Below are 14,242 nucleotides of genomic sequence, written 5' to 3'. Positions count from 1 at the left end.
GTCCGTCATGAAAACCCATTCCATTAAGTTCCCGCCGCACAGTTTTTCTGCTTACATTAATGCCAGTGGGAGTTCGGAACCCTTCAGCTATGGAATCAGCAAAGCGCTGGGTACTTTTACGCACAATGCGCCTTGGCAGTCATTGGCACAGCTCTGTGATTTTACGCGGTCTTTCGCTTCGTGGCTGAGTTGTTACTAAATGCTGACACTTTCTAATAATATCACTTACAGTTGACCGTGGAGTATCCAGCAGGGATGAAGTTTCACAAATTGTCTTATTGCAAAGGTGGCATCCTATCACAGTACCACGCGTAAAGTCACTGAGCTCTTCAGAACGACCCATTTTCTATAACAAATGCTTGCAAATGGAGACTGCATTGCTAGATGCTTGATTTTATACACCTCTAGCAACGGCTCAATTCAATAATTAACAGGTGTGACCAAATCATTTTGTACATAAATTATCCTGCGCGGAAAAACCGTTAATACGATAATTTACTCGCTGGCTTTCAGCTTGCAGCTCAGGGAGCTGCGAGCTGAAATCCAGCGAGAGATTACCGTATTAACGGTATTAGTTTTTCCGCGCTCGAACCCGCGAACAATTGAATACCCCCAACAGTGTACATTAAATCAGCACTGCCAAAGTTAAAAGAATATCTTATTTCATGCATTTCCTAGCATCATGAAATAAATGTAATCATGTCACACAAAATATATTTCTTATTTTTATTCAACTCTAAGACAGTGGAGGTTTGGAATATATCTATAACTGTCCTCCCCCACCATGTCTCATCATCCCTCAGAGGTTAGTTATCCCCATGACCATGTCCATTATCTGACACCATTCCTCTTCATCACTCCCCCATTATTTCCCTTCATCATCCTCCCCACCTTTTCTCTTCATTCGCCACCACCCCAGCCCCTTTTTTGTTCTCTCTCACTTATCATAACTTGCATAGTAGAAGCGGAAAGCAGCGGAGCAGGAGCCTGTCTCTGCATCTGATCTTCTGTATCATACTGTACCTCCCAGGCACTGATAAGCTGGGATCATGGCGGTGAGGTCATCACAGCACAATGATCCTAACCTATCAGTGACTTGGAAAAAGCCTAACAGCTCTCTTTACACCACCTATCCCCACTCACCACCACACATAGCATAGAGCGCCTATCCCAGACACACAGCAACACAACACAATAACAGAGGCCAGCACACCACACACTGCCTCTTTATCTCAGCTCTAGCCATATAAGAGCTATTTAGTACCCCCCATCGTTCCACCACACCCCTCACAAAGAGGTACCTTACCCCCACAATATACAGTGCCAATAGGGACGCCACACAGGGCTAATCAACTCACAACACCAAAAGAGCTATAAACTTATAGAAGCCCTATAAGCAACTGTAAGGTACTAGGAATCTGTGTTCTCCACAACACATCCCCATCACCCCCACATATCCTCCCTCTCTCCCCCCCCCTCTCTCTCTCTCCCCCCCTCTCTTTTTTTTTTTCTCTCTCTCTCTCTCTCTCTCCCTTCCCCCCCCCCCCCCCCCTTATCCCTTCTCTATCCACAGGCTGCGCCACGGCAAAACCAAGAACAGAAACAAACAGATCGGCAATCGGAACACCCGAAGTATCCGTAACGGCGGCACCAATCCCTACCAAACCCCTGACAAGCGCAGACGTCCAAGGTAAGCTCTCGTACGAGAGACCCCCCCACCCTATATCAGTGACTTGGAGCTGCAGGAACATGTAAACAGATGCAGGCAGGGACTCTAACTGCCGCTTTTACTATATAAGCTAACACAAGCAGCAGGTACAGCAGCACAGCAAGCCCCATGCGTTGCCTGCCTTAAAATTGTTGCACACATTGTAATTCTCTGTCAATCAATGATAGTGTTATGTGCCATAGGCATATATGTCACATATGCTCAGCTGTAAATCAGATTAGATTGCCGGTGATGAAGGCAGCAGTGCAGCTGGTTCGTTGCATGTGTTCCAGCTGCTCCGCCCTTGCTCATTAAAAGTATAGAACTTGACTCGGATCAAGTGAAGATTATGTCACCCTAGGACATAACCTTCACTTGACACAAATCTTGTTAGGGTAGGGGAATTAGGGTTAGGGTTATTAGGGTGAGGGTTAGGGATAATCTCTGAGCTCTGTTTGGTTCCTATGGGCAACAAAGAACAGATTGATAACTCCCCCCAATGTTACTGAGGAAGCAGGGGTACATAATCTTCACTTGATCCCTTAACCCTATCTCCACCATCTTAGAGCTGGAGCTAAAATCAAATATTTTGTTTATGTTGTTTTTAAGTAAATAGCCCTGTTCATTTTTGCACAGCAAGGGACACCTCTAAAGAATTATTTTTCTAATTTGAATTATCTTGCTCCACAGATTGAAATATTGTTTTTGCACTGCTCTGCAAAAAAACTAGTTGCACTAGTGTGACAACTCCGTACTTTGCAAGGAATGCCCCACGACGCACAACGCCTATGGCCGCTGTAACCTTTTGCTGCTGCAGACACTGATATGTTGTCCATACATTTGTGTGTTTTGGCAGAAGCATTCTTGCACAAATCAAGAAATCAAGACACAAAAAGATAATTTTACATGCGCCTCTGCCATTTGTTGAAATGAGACCCACGGTCTTTCCCAGTGAAACCTTGCCCATCAAAGGTATGTGGGTAAGAGTTATTTGTTGGCATGTGGCGATTTTAAATTACAATATCTACTTTTTATGTGATGACTATGTACTGTGCTTTTAAATCAATGATTGCACTATTAAATTCTATTTTTCAGAATTCATCAGTTCCATAGTTTCATCATGCTCTAAACTATCAAAGGGATAGTCGTCTTTTACTATAATCAAGAATGGCACACGTGTTTCTGTTGTGGTTGAAATAGATACCAGTGAACATCGAATTGATCTGTTAATGCTAAGTTTTAAACTCTTGTCTAGAAAACGGTTATTATTGCACCCAGTAATCCCCAGCACTATGTTTAGCCATAAAACAGCATTTGATTTGTTCTTGTTTTTCTTATTAAAAAATGCTAGTTAGCTGGCATAATGTCCTGCATGCTTAAAATGAATTATCTATATTTTAAGAAGCATGTGGGTCTCATCATATGCTATTGTAATTATCCTGGTTCTTCCTAAATATTATATACATATATAGTTGTTGGCAAACACGCAACTTTACTCAGAGTAGCTGCCCCCCCCCCCCTCCCCCCACCCCCTGACTTGAATTTTATAGTTCTGGCTTATACTATAGTTGTGGTAATGGAACATTTGAAGTAACACAGAATACTGTGTCTGTAGGATGTATAGTTAAGGTTAGTTGGACTTCCTTCTCAAATAGTGAATGTTAATCCAAACAATATAGTCTGTCAACCACACCAGACACGTTTAGCATTATTTTGTGTGAAAAGTTTAAAAATATTGAATGTGCTGTTTGGTCTATATGTATAATCTTTGTTTTAAATTCTAGGAGCGTAGGACCTCATTTTGACTTAGGAGCAAAGCAAAAAAAGTACAAGTAAAAATGTGCTCTCTGACATCTCTCATTGCATGTTGCAATGCAGTGGGTGCACCAGGGAAAATGCTGGCTACTGTTGCATGTAGCACACAAATACTGGACAGCTTTATTTTTACACTGTAATTTAGAGTTGAGCTAGGACCTACTCCCAACTCTAAATTTGTCCACACATTTAAAATTTGCTCCCCCCATCTGCAGCGTAACATGGTTTGCCATTATACAAATCTGCACCTTTTTTGCTTTGGTTTTAACTCTAAATGAGGTCCACAATCTCCAGCATGTCCAATCAGCTTTCAGTCAACACCTATCCGCAGCCAACAACTGCACAGAGGCTCACAGTGGCTCACCCTTTGTATAGAAAAGCTAGGGAACTGAGACGCTGATGAGGTTATCTCCTGAACAGTAGCGTCCTGTGTGAGTTCTCCATGGCTCTAATACTTTTGCACAAAGCTCTAATGAACAAGTATTACAACTTGTTAAGCAACACTCAAGGGTTAATTTTCAGTGGGGTCATGTAGTTCCCTTTTACAAAAATTATTTTTTAATCCACTTTAGTATTTTAGAAATTGAGAAACAATCTGGTGACCAGGCCTGGATTAGTGGAAAGGTCACAAAGGCATGGGCTTAGTTGACTGGACCGCAGGAGCCAAAGGCTCCCTTGTGTTTTATAATCTGAACACATTTTTTATGTATGCCTACCAGAATAAAAATAACAATGATCATTGTAAATTACTGGGGGAGGTTAAGGTCGGAGAGCTCTGTAGAGATGAGGGGAAGGGGGAATGCAAAAGCAGCAGGGGGGGTTAAATCCTGACCATCATTTATGTTAATAATTCTTAAAAGAGGAACATAGTCATTTAACAATGACATGTGTGAGCTGTAATCACCAAGAACGACATAGTACAACAGCTAATCAAATAATTGACATACAGAAACAATATTGATGACCGTTTACACAAAAGCATTAAAGGTTCTGCAGTCTTGACATGGAGCCACCTGCCAAGACACTTGTAAAATATTTTGAAATACTGTACGGTCGTGATCTCATTAACCAGTGCCGAACACTTGCTGTAAACTGTTGGAATTAGTCTGAGAAAAATGACCATGTCAATTTCACACAACTCTTCCTTCTTGATACCATACATACGTTTTTGTACATACGTTCTTTGCTCATACACTATAAAGAATATAGAAAAGCTCTGATGGGATAACATATATGCATAGTGCCACAATGTATATTGCCAATAAAGCTTTAGAATAGAGCTTGGCAGGAAAAAAAAATGTGAACAAAAAAAGTTTTTTAGCCCACAATTGTTGGAGTTGTGCACACATGTTTGTGATGATTGCCATGGCACAGCTCCGCCAGAAACCACTCTTATAATGTTGTAAACAATGGCCCATTCTGTCAGCATTTTCTGACGTATCATGTTTCTACAAGCCTGTAATTGTTTTGCTTTTTTGTATGCCCTTATTTAGTCCTGCATTATTAATGCTATTATCTCATTTGAGACACAGCAGAAAGTGATATCAATAGAGGGTCTCTATATGCCCTTATATATAACTTCCTACTTAAAATCATGATGATCTGTAATAAAGATATAAAAGAAATGTGATTAAAATGAGTCATTCTAAATTGCAAAATAGTGTGAAAATAAAATGGCATACAGCTGGCATGCCCCCCTTTATATATACAAGCAGTATCTGGGTAAGGCATATTGGTGTCCTGACTGGAATTGTATCTCAACATGATAAAAACAGCAGTATATAAATTAAAATGAGTATTTTCTTGAAATATCAACCTCAAATTAGAGCTTTAGAATATCTCCAGCACAACCTAAAGTGTTCTTCAGGAGCTCTGAGATTTGTATTGCAATAAATAGATCATTAAAAATACACACTCCCTAAAGTCATATCCTTTCAGCCACCCTGTGGTGTCTGTCTGAGAGGTGCAAAACATGGCATTCAATCTAAAATAATATTCTATATTTAAATAGCATGCATATGAAAATGAAGATATGTGCTGAAAGCAGACTCATATAGGATACTGCAGGCTGCATTAGCAAAGAAGGAGAAATCCAGAGGGGAATGGTGTGAAGCGTGCTGCCTCCATTCAGCAACCGTTACTATGTTGGAATGCTCTGCCCCCTGAGGGAAACCTCACACCAGACAGCACAAGCATATACACACGTTTAAAGACAAAAGAGTAAAATGAAACAATCCACTTACTGCTATGGCTTGCAATCGTTCTCTGTGCAACTCTGCCTCTGCCATCCTTATGTAATGTCAATGCAAGATTCAAATATAAGGAGTCTATCACCCAGGGAATATGAGTTACTCCAGTGGGTCTCTGGTAAGCTGCTTTCCTGAGAAGTCTGGCTCAGAGAAAGACCATTATACACACTGGACCAGTGCCTGTCTGCTTCCCAGCTGTGCCTCTAACAGCATTGCACTGCTGCCTCTGTTGCTGTCACACAAACCATGTATGCTGTCTGGAAGCTGCCTAGTCGGGGCATAGACTGCACCACTTCTCTACGTCTTAGCTATATTGCTCCTCCTATGTGGTGTCGTCAAGTCACGAAAGGACCTTTACATCAGTAGCAGCAACACACTCATACAGATGGTTCATCATGTCTTCCTAGAGAGAAAGATGGAAATCACAAGTGACTAAGCTGAATAAAGACAGCCACTGCCATTCTCCAGTTCTCATGGTCATTATGAGAAATATGAGCTGCTTCTTAAAAATGCATACCAGAGTGTTTGTTTCTATTTACATAAAAATAAATTTTCCTGTGTTTACTTCAGTTTTGTTAGTAAACTGTGTAAAAAAATAAACAGTTTTTTTTGTAATTTAGTTTTAAAATGTTATAAAAAAATATGATGTGGTGCTACTTCAATACACATCAGGTTATGAGTTTACATTGTAATATGATGTCATTTTAACACATGAAGGCTTAACATTCACTGTGGGACCTGTGTTACCACATCCTTAGCTTTGCTTTGGCAACTACAATATATAGAAATTGACTCCACAGGTAGCTGGATTCTAGTTAACCACCAGATATGTAATTGTTGGTCTCATTGCTTGAGCTGCACAGTTATGTGTGTTTTTTGTTTGACTAAACTCATGCCAGTGCATAATAATATTACATTTAATAAAACTCAGGTTCTTCAAAATACCCTATATCTTATTATCTATTCAGGGATATCCCCAAAACATTTTCACCAGAGATCCAACAGGACAGCACAGATCTATATCATTCTAAATTTGGTGTTGATCCAGAGGAGAGTAAAACAAAACATTCACTGAGACAACAATCAATCTAGCCTGACAGGGATAAAAATGTATTCCTTAAATTGAAGTCACATAAATTCCCTGAATTAATTATTTTATTTAATATGCTATATCCATCAATACCACTTCTTGTAAGATGGACATAATTGGCAGCCCCATTCCAGTGTGGATGGCACGCTGCCTGGTATACATACATTCTGCTCAGCCTAAAGGCCCAAGTAATCACTAACATGATAAAGTCATTGTGGGAATGTTTCTTTAGAACTGTTCTATAGCATTTTGCACCCTAAAGGAAGTATTGGGGACCTTTCATAGAACAAATATTAGGTTACAGGTAGTCCGACTTATGTCTGTACAAGCCATAGATATGCAAGGCACACTTTTTGATACTTCTGTTTGACACCATTCTCCCTCCCTGACTAGCAGAATGTTTGAAGCACATCCACTGGGGCCTTTGCCTTTATCAACATTCAGTATAAAGAAGGTTGTATTCTTCAAGCTTTAGTAATTATCAGTAAGAATATGGGGCCTGATTAATTAATGATCTTAACTTAAGAAACTTCTTATTTAAGTCTTCTGGACAAAACCATGGTACAATGCAAGGGGTGCAAATTAGTATTCTGATTTGCACATAAGTTAAATACTGACTGTTTTTTCATGTAGCACACAAATATCAACTTTAAATTTCAGTGTACAAATAAGCTATCAAGTATTTGTGTGTTACATGAAAAAACAGTCAGTGTTTAACTTATGTGCAAAACAGAATACTAATTTGCACCCCTTGCATTGTAACATGGCTTTGTCCAGGAGACTTAAATAAGAAGTTTCTTAAGTTAAGATCCTTAATGAATCAGGCCCATGATATCTTACTGCCACTAATAAACCACAATAGCATAAGGTACAACACCAGTTGGCGTCTGAGTATGGTTATTATAATGTGAATCCCATGTTTTCAATTGTTGAGTCTCTTTCACCATTCTCCTATATTATTTTTAAATACATTTCCATGAGTGACAAATAATGTGGTAGTTAAATACTGTTTGCCTATACATTTTTTTAAAAATTTAGAATATGTGTTTAAAAGGGTTTCTAAGTCTGATCATTGCTGTTCTTACCTATACGGTATGTGAAATGTAATGTATGCAAAGTTCTTCTGGGTAAGCATATGTACAGTGTGAATAGGAAGTGAAGTTTGCTTATAACTAGGTTAATGCCATATCGGAATCCAGGGGTCCAACACAGAAACTATTTACCTGTAAATAGCAAGAAGTGCAACATAGTACTTTTGATTCACTGTCTGAACACTGCCAGCAACATTCATAGACCATATGATGCTTGTGTATTTTGACTCACTAAGCACTGGGTAACAGGGTGCTGAGGTCTGTTCATGGGTCCACTCTAAAGTCCCATGAGTCACTAAACTAATTTATAGTTCCAAGATCATAAGTTCACTGGTTGACCTTTTGCTTTTTATACATACATTTATATTCTTCCTGATGGTAAAACATGTGCTAGTGAATCACAAGACAATTCTTGGGTTTTGTGCTAGAATGGATATATGCATTAATGGATTCTGCAATCACTGTGAGAGACTATCGCTGTGAAGAGAAAGAAAGTATCCAACGCACCAGGCATTCACTCACCCTGTATGTTATATATAATATATAATCAAATGATACAATGCCAACAATTACTTGAGTGGTGCTCCGCTACCATGTATAGCTCATAGAAATTAACAAAAGGAAAAGAAAGAAAGCATGGAATATAAATAGGAGTACTCTTAGAGTGATAGAGTAATATTTAAAAATAAAATACTTTATTGGATATGTATTAAAATGATCCCTAAATGGCCAAAGAGTATCGCTGTGAGCAGAGGAGGAACTAGTGAGCTGTGGGCCCCGGGGCAGCGAGGAGGGAACCGTGACCCCCGACCCTCTGCATCTGCCATGCAGCGGGCCCCATTATCTCCATGGGCCCCAGCGCATGGCACCTGCCACAAGAATGGTAGTTCTGCCACTGACTGTGAGAGATTATAGGTTATAGGATCAGTATATTTGCTTTTTTTATTGTGATAATTATACCTTGTGAAAAACATATTCTTTAAATAGGAACTTTTTTGGATGGATTTTTATGCAGTTTATAAAGATAGCCCATATATATTTCTTTCATTCATATGCCCCATAATACATATTTTGGATATTTGTATTAACTATCCTGCTGCCTTCTCATGTCATGTATCAATTTTCTTCACTTTTTCACTACAATAAAACTTTTATACTACTTTATTGCAAAAATGTTGCAGCTCTCTTAGCTTAAGTATTGCATTTTTATCAATAAAACACAACTGCAAGCTTCATGTAAAAGCATATATTTACTTTGGGGCCTAATTCGTTAAGAAAAGTAAGGCAAAAAAAGAGTAAATTTTCTCCTGGACAAAACCATGTTACAATGCAAGAGGTGCAAATTAGTTTATTATTTTGTACATAAGTCAAACACTGGCTGTTTTTTCATGTAGCACACAAATATTTGATAGCTTATTTGTACACTGACATTTAAAGTTGATCTAGGAAAAAAAGCCAGTATTTAACTTATGAGCAAAATAATAAACTAATTTGCACCCCTTGCATTGTAACATGGTTTTGTCCAGGAGAAAACTAAAGTAAAAAAAAAGAGAACTTTCCTTAATGAATCAGATCCTAGATCTATAGCCGACTTTCACTTGATCCAGAACATGCCCTTCCCCAACTATAGATCTGTCCCCACATTTTAAATTTACATCCCCCCAGGGGAGGACTGGTAAATTTTAGCCCAGGGAGCAAGACTCAACATTTTAAAGGAAAACAAATGCAGGTGGCCCAGTGACACAGCCTAAGGTAGCCCACTATAGGACCGGCCCAGGGGGCAGATGCCCACTTGCCCCCAAGCCCATTTTTTTGCTTTCCTTTCCTTAATGAATGTGGTATACATTCAACTGATATGAACTGGACACATTCACATTCGTTTCAAATGCATTCATAAAACAAGAGATACAGGGCCTCTTCCATTCCTTCCAGTAGCTTATTTATATCAACATGTAGAAAATCCAATGAATTGAACGGGCTATTGATATGAATGGGTGAAGCCCATTTATTAAATAAATAAAATCCGACAGCCTTTCCACCCCAAAATCCCTCAACATGGATCCAACTAACGCAGGGGGACAATGAGCCTGGGGTCCTCCTGCTGTGTGGTGTCACTCACCGGACCGTGAGTGCCTCTTCCCGGACATTTAGGAACCGTGGCCGTCCTCCATCCTGAGGGTCTGCGCATGCGCAGCCCTTTCCTATACTTCTGTGTATGTCCCTTTAACTCAATTGGCAGATCAGGCAACACTCCCTATATTAAGCACCTGTGGTCAACACCACGTTGCCTGATCTTGGAGTCTCATTCCCCATGAGTCTCTGAAGGTGTTCCTGTGTTTCCTCGTGTATTCAGCGCTGCTGATTCCTGTGGTTTCCAAACCACTTCTACCTCTGTGGTTTCCAAACCACTTCTACTACTGTGGTTCCATACCACTTCTACCATCAACTGTATCATCGTGACTGTGAGCTGATTCCTATCCGCTGCCTCCGTGCACTACAGTCTTCTATACCACTTCAACGCTATTATATTCCATTGTGACTGTTTGCTGATTCCTATCCGCTGCCTCCGTGCACTACAGCCTTCTCTCCTTATCCACTCACCTGTGCATCATCAAGTCTGTGAGCTGATTCCTAGCCGCTGCCTTCGTGCACTGCAGTCTCCAGCTTGCAACTCGCCTGTGTTCATCATCGTGACTGTGAGCTGATTCCTATCCACTGCCTCCGTGCACTACAGTCTCCAGCTGGCAACTCGCCTGTGTTCATCATCGTGACTGTGAGCTGATTCCTATCTGCTGCCTCCGTGCACTACAGCCTCCAGCTGGCAACTCGCCTGTGTTCATCATCGTGACTGTGAGCTGATTCCTATCCGCTGCCTCCGTGCACTACAGTCTCCAGCTGGCAACTCGCCTGTGTTCATCATCGTGACTGCTAGCTGATTCCTATCCGCTGCTCCTGTGCACGTCAGCCTCATCTCATCTCTCCCGTGGGTCCGCAGAGTCCTGCTGCCGCTGCCAGCGCTATCGTCCATCTACTGCTGATCCGCTCTCCACGCCTTCCTGTTTCCCGCTGGTCTCTACCCTCCTGTCAGCATTGGATTCGTATCTCATCAGCTACTCCTCTGCTAGATCATCTCCATTCTCCTGGGTGCTCCATGAGTCCAGTTCCATGTGTTACTGATTCCTGTGGATTCGTGTCCCTGTTGGTCTACTTACCTGTGCGCTGCACCTACTAGACTCCTGCCTCTTACATCCAGGGACTTCTCATCCTGTCGGCCTCCTGCCGCCCAGGTATCACTGCACTCCTATCTGACTGCCTTCTGAACCACGGTATGCATACTTCTCATTGACTGTGCTGGTGTATTGCATATCTTGCTGGACTGTGTTGGTTCTCCTCTGGAGTCTGCAATCCGCTGAGTCTTTTGCCATCATTGACTGTGTTACCTTGTGCTGGATTACTTCAGAGACTTCCTACATTTGCAGACCTGTTCAGTCATTTATATATATTGTGCATATTACTGTGGATCGTGTTGAATGTGCCCGTGTACATCCTGTGTTGCAGTCCCTCCCCGTACACCTCCTCACATATATATTCAGTGGTACAACTTGCTGAAGGCAGACCACTGATTCCTGTTCCGGTATCACCTGTTCCATTCCTCTCACATAGCAGTGGTACAACTTGCTACCGCAGACCACTGACTTCCCGGATACCTCCACTTGGATTCCATTCCTTCACTCAGACAGCGGTACCACTTGCTATCCGCAGACCGCTGACTCTCATCACCTCCTCGTTTCTGTTGGACATTCCTCCTCACTATAGCAGTGGTACAACCTGCTAACGCAGACCACTGACTACCTCCACTTGCCCTTGTCCATACAGTTCCTCGTGTATTATTACCTCCATATTACCAGTGCTGCTAGTCATAGACTTTCTTGAGCATCTCATCACCTACTATTGCCTGTTCCGTGATCACCCTGCTACCAGAGCACACTATTACCATCTACATTGCTCTGGTAAGCTTACCACCTGGTGATCCCTGGGTAAAGACTCCTAGTGCCCGTGACATGTGGAAACCAGACATAGACAATTTTATGCCCCGGGCAGAGCAGGAACCAGCACAGCCAGCACATAGCTGGAGCCTCTATTGGGGGGAGGGCTGCAAAAACATTGTACCCCCCTCTGAAAGACTACCAGCCCAGTGGTAAAAATCACTGGGGCTAGTTCCAGCACAGCTGGGCTGTGATACCAGTCAAATAAAGAATATTTCCACCTCAGTGGTTTCAGTAAATGTTAAGATCCATAAAACCCCATTTCATTATACTAAAATAATATTAAAGTGAAAATAAAACATGGACACAATTGCTAATGAGTATTGAAATAAAAGCTCCATAAACCCTTGTTTATTAATAATGAATACAAAAGTTATTCAATTTAATTAAAAAAAATATTGTATTCCAAGATCACCTTCTTGGGAAAAAATGTGTAATCCATTGGAATTCTTCTTGTAATCCACAGGAAATGGCCTTCTTTTGTAACTCAAGGGATTGTAAACTACTTGCAATCTCCACTATTTGTAATCCATAGGAATTCTTCTTGTAACCAACAGGAAAAACATGAAGTAATGTAACCCTTCAAAATGCTTTTGTGCTTAAATCTTCTGGAAATGTATATCGATGTTGGAAAAATGCACTTGGTTAATTTGCAACATACATACAAACAATATGTAAACAAAAACACAATGTTTCAATGAAGACTCACATACAAAGACTTGTAGCTGTAATTTCTACAGATGTCACTCTTCCCATATTAACATTCTTCCCCTGTGTATTCTCCCTTTGCCATCAACTGGTCACAGCACGGTGGTTAAGTGGTTAGCACTTCTGCCTCACAGCGCTGGGGTCATGAGTTCAATTCCCGACCATGGCCTTATCTGTGTGGAGTTTGTATGTTCTACCCCATGTTTGCGTGGGTTTCCTTTCCTCTGGGTGCTTCGGTTTCCTCTCACACTCCAAAAACATACTGGTAGGTTAATTGGCTGCTATCAAAATTGACCCTAGTCTCTCTCTCTGTCGTCTGTGTGTGTATGTTAGGGAATTTAGACTGTAAGCTCCAATCGGGCAGGAACTGATGTGAATGAGTTATCTGTACAGCGCTGCGGAATTAGTGGCGCTATATAAATAAATGGTGATGATGATGATGTAAAATCATTACTTCCCTTTTACATATTACATTTTAGATTGCATAATGGGGATATATTAGTTTAGAAACATTTCCCTAGAATAAGCTCTCATGGGCAGGGTCCTCTATACCCTATGTTTCATGCGTGTCTACCTATCTGATGTAAATAGCTCATAACGATCCATGTATGTGTAATTATAATTAATTGTATTAATGTATCTGTTAGTATGTTTATTATATTAATGTATGTCATATCTGTATCTGATTGTCAGGCGCTATGGAGTTTAAATAAACGATGGTTATTGTAATCCAGAGGAATTTTAAAAGCAAAGGATGCAAACTGTTCTAGGACTCACCTTAGTCACTCAGCCAATCACGCTACCCATAAGGTAACTAACTGGTCACAAGGGGAGTCAAAGGGACTCACTCATTTCAGGATACATGAGTAGAGATTATAGAATCATTATTGATGTGAGAAAGAAAAAAATCAATGGGAAGCTCTAGTCTACATGTAGAGCACATCTCCATTGAAGTTATTGGGCCATTGACATCAATGGGGAAAATGCAGCACAATGCTGGTTAAACCGCTACTGTTAACATCTAGTGGGTATGTACACCATGTGTTTCCATAGAGATCAATGAGAAGAGCACAGAGAGGGTCCTATGCACATTAGCAAAATATTTTCCTAGGTGGTAGTGCAGTTCAATTTTTAATAAAATGTTCACTGTAACCCTAAAACAAGTTTCCTTATATGTATTATGTTGCTGTATATGCACGAGTTTTCCTTCCTCAAACCAAAATAATAAAGATTGTGAAATATAGAAGTACAAAGTTTTTCAACCAGAAATTTAAATCATGTGCTCAGCTCATCTTACATGTGTCAAATTCAATGTATCTCAACTGAATGATTCCAATAAATAAGGAAGTTGAAGCATCTACACAAACCCTGCAATGATTCACTAGTCGGTTTGCTGAGAAAAGCTGTAAAGGAAACAAATCATATCTAGTTTTTAGATGAGTGATTAAAATACATATTTTGAAAGGCAGGTACACTATTGCAATATGAAAGGCCAAGTCCAAACTCATCAATAACGTACATACATTAAACACTAT

At 40.6% G+C, this 14,242-nt stretch overlaps 1 protein-coding gene across 4 annotated transcripts in view; it reads right to left on the bottom strand.

The window, feature by feature from the left end:
* Positions 1 to 6,064, bottom strand: part of PALM2AKAP2 (PALM2 and AKAP2 fusion) — a 312,233-nt gene extending 306,169 nt beyond the window's left edge. Inside the window, exon 1 of one of the 4 annotated variants that reach the window (XM_075208422.1) lies at positions 5,767 to 6,064. In XM_075208422.1, coding sequence (XP_075064523.1) covers positions 5,767 to 5,811 — 45 coding nt within the window. In that variant the 5' untranslated portion in view covers positions 5,812 to 6,064. The remainder of the gene's footprint in view (positions 1 to 5,766) is intronic. The other 3 variants (XM_075208430.1, XM_075208439.1, XM_075208446.1) reach the window with 3 other exon arrangements.
* Between the last annotated feature and the right edge of the window lie 8,178 nt (positions 6,065 to 14,242).

Source organism: Mixophyes fleayi, chromosome 1, assembly GCF_038048845.1.
Source record: "Mixophyes fleayi isolate aMixFle1 chromosome 1, aMixFle1.hap1, whole genome shotgun sequence".
NCBI classification, from domain to species: domain Eukaryota; kingdom Metazoa; phylum Chordata; class Amphibia; order Anura; family Limnodynastidae; genus Mixophyes; species Mixophyes fleayi.
The sequence above is the reverse complement of the archived record's forward strand: the minus strand, read 5'-3'. Positions and strand labels throughout refer to the sequence as shown.